The 3310-nt window shown below is 37.8% G+C and overlaps 1 protein-coding gene across 1 annotated transcript; it reads right to left on the reverse strand.

The window, feature by feature from the left end:
• Positions 1-805: 805 nt before the first annotated feature.
• LOC149239404 (uncharacterized) lies at positions 806-1708 on the reverse strand. Its single transcript, XM_089369849.1, has one exon. It carries the CDS (start codon positions 1706-1708, stop codon positions 806-808), a length of 903 nt encoding a protein of 300 aa, XP_089225975.1.
• Positions 1709-3310: the final 1602 nt, after the last annotated feature.

Consider the following 3310-nt stretch of genomic DNA (forward strand, 5'->3'; position numbering starts at 1 on the left):
TGGAGATCATGCTGAGTATCCATTTCACCCACCTGTTACAGAACCCATAAGCCAGAAGGATTGACTCTAAATAGCTCCAATTTAGGCGATCATAAGCTTTAGAAAGATCCAGTTTTATCATCATGCCTGGTTCCTTTTTCTGTTTCAATGAATGTATTACTTCTTGAGAAACAACCAGACCATCTAAGATTTGCCTCCCTTCTACAAACCCAGTTTGTTCTGGGGATATTATGCTGGGGAGGATTGGCTTCAGTCTTTTGACCATTAAGGTGGCTATAATCTTATAGATGACATTACAGAGAGCGATTGGCCTAAAACCCTCAGCAGTTTTCGAATGAGCTGTTTTAGGAATTAGAGAAACAAGAGTAGAGTTTAGTCCATGCCATACCTTTTGCTGTCTGCACGCTTCCTCTACAACTTCTAGAATTTCCTTTCCTATGAACTGCCAACTTGCTTGGTAGAATTCAGCCGTAAATCCATTGGGTCCTGGGGCATTTTTTCTTTTCATGCCCTTCACTATTTCCTCAGCTTCCTCCAGAGTAGCTTCCCTCATCAGGGCTAAGTTTTGGTCCCTGGTTACCAAATTTGGGATTTCATTGCTTATCCTACCTATGGCCTCCGATCTATTCCTCTGAGGTTCAGTGAGAATACCTTTGAAATGTCCTACAAGCTCCTGCTCCATTTCATCATGCTGGGTTATGCGTTGACCTCCCGTGTTTTTAATTGAGAAGATCCTATTTCTCTGCCTGTGCTGGATCATGGCCTGATGGAAGAACTTCATGTTCCTTTCTCCTTCTCTAAGCCACTAGACACATGATTTTTGTTTCCATAAGATCTCTTCCTGTTTTCTTCGTTCCTCAAGTTGGCCTATTACAATTCCTTCTTCTCTACTTCCCTCTTCATTTCTGCCTTCTGTTATATTTGCCTGTTGTAACTCACTCATTTTTTGCTCTAAACGTTGTTGATCTCTGAATATATCCCCGAATTCTTCTTTGTTCCATTTTTTTATTTTCCCCCTAAGTTCTTTCAATTTTAATTGGAAAGTTTGCATTTTGCTTCTCCCACTTTGACTGCTCGTGGTCCACCATTCTTCAACTTTTGGCAGAAACTGATGGTTCCTGAGCCAGAAGGATTCAAACCTGAACGGTCTTCTTTTGGGGCTCTGCTTGAGGTCAATTTCTAACTTTATTGGCCAGTGATCAGAGCCAACTACAGGAAGAATCATTGCCTCTATGTATACATCTTTCATCATGATTTGTTCCGAAACTAGGAATCTGTCCAATCTTGAAGCTATTTGGTTTGTTCCTCCTCTACGGTTATTCCATGTGTGGATACCATTTATGGTTTGTATATCCACCATTCGTTGCTCCGTTATCATGTCTCTAAAGGCTTCCATGTCCTGGTCTGTTCTTCTTGATCCTCCTCTCTTCTCTGATAAGGACACGATCATATTGAAATCCCCACCGATTATCCAAGGCATTTCTGGATAAAGTCTTCGAATTGATTTCATATTCTGCAGGAAGCCTTTGCGTTCATTGGGTGAGTGTGGACCATACACTCCAGATAGAGCAACCCATTCAGATGACCCTATCAAATTGAACGTACCTGAAAGGATCCGTGGGAAGCTAGTCCAATTCCTAAATTGTATTTCCTCTGGGTTCCATAAGATTGCCAATCCCCCTGCGCTGCCTGCCGCATCCTGCCCCATAATTTCATACCAGATTTTCCACCTGCTTATTATTTCTTCCATTTTCTGCATTCTAATCTTTGTTTCCTGGACTATCATTATACTTGGTTTGTCTTTTTTCAATCTATCTCTCAAATGTCTCTGTTTACCATCGAATTGATGCTTATCAAAATTAGCTAACTAAAATATTTAATTGATGTTTTTCTTTATTTTCTTCGGTCTTCTAATTGATTTTTTTCTTTATTTTCTTCTTAAAAGTGGGAAGACTCTTTGATGTTTCAATAATGCCATTTTGTGGATTCTATAAAAATTTAGGGATTTAAATCACGAACAAGGAGGGGGTTTAGGTTAAAAGGACCATGCAAAGAAGAGTTACGGATAAGTTAAATAACTAAATTTAATCAACAAATAAATTGATACAGTTGTTATTTGGTTGTTAGCCATCTCCATTAATTGATCGTCAGAAATACTTGCAGACGAAGCTCATGAGCGCGGAGATATTGCTAATTGCATTTCTTTGCACCTCCGCATTCTGTATTCATGATTTCACATATTACGAGTTTTAATTTTTGCTGATAGTTCTTCCACATGGAAGAGCATCACCGTCTTTGTGATCTTTGTGATAGAGCCATAGAGATGAGTTAAGAGGAAATTCAAAGCTGGAGAATTATTTATCAGAAAATAAGAGATGAAAATAGAGGGATAAATAGTGTTGGGTATAAATTAGTCACAATGGCATAAACAACAATTTCATCTATTTAATTTCATTCCATCGAATTCTACTTTACTAAAGTTTTCAAAATGCACAAAACTCATTGATGAAAATTGACAACTTGCAATGCATGATCAATATGGTGAGTTTAATTACGTTTTCTAATTATATAACTCACTATGTTGGAGTTTTCACATTCCACATTACTAGGATTTTCAAATTCCACAAAACCTGGGGTTTTCATATTGCAAAATGATGGTTTTCAAATTGCATAATGATATTTCCTATGCACAAGTGATTTTGAGCCATGCCAAGCTGAAAACCTTGTTGGTGTCCTAGTTGGCAGCTTAGGCCTTGCTGAGCTTAGATGCCTAGGAACACATGCACATTCCTAGGAATGGGCACACATTCATGTGGGAATGTGTTCCTGATGGCCCCCTTGCCACTTTAGGGCCATCATCTTCGTGTGAGTGCCCTTAGTTGATTCTTAATTGTTTCTCAATTATGCATAATATTTCGCGTGGTCTTATTATAGAATTTCTCGCATCATTTCTTCACACAGTTCATGGTAGGTGTTTTCCCATTGGTCTACATAATTTATTTCCTTTGCCACATATGAATTATTTTCCACACATGACTTATGTGATTCCATAACTACTTACCACATGTTTATTCATTTACAAGATATCACTAGAGTGCTAAGTTATTTCATCATGACTTTTCCCTACTTCTGAAGGCTTCCATCATGTTCTAGTTGATTCTTACACTTATTTGAGAAACTTCCACATATTCACTTTATGTATTTATGTATTACTTTTTTATTTTCATCTCATCGTTCTAGATTGGTCATGGTTATCAGCACTGCAATAGTTTATCATCATTCATTTCTTTAAACCCTCATTTTTTTATAC

Source organism: Pinus tabuliformis, chromosome 8, assembly GCF_031772625.1.
Source record: "Pinus tabuliformis cultivar Carrire ecotype Pingquan chromosome 8, CPIR1, whole genome shotgun sequence".
NCBI classification, from domain to species: domain Eukaryota; kingdom Viridiplantae; phylum Streptophyta; class Pinopsida; order Pinales; family Pinaceae; genus Pinus; species Pinus tabuliformis.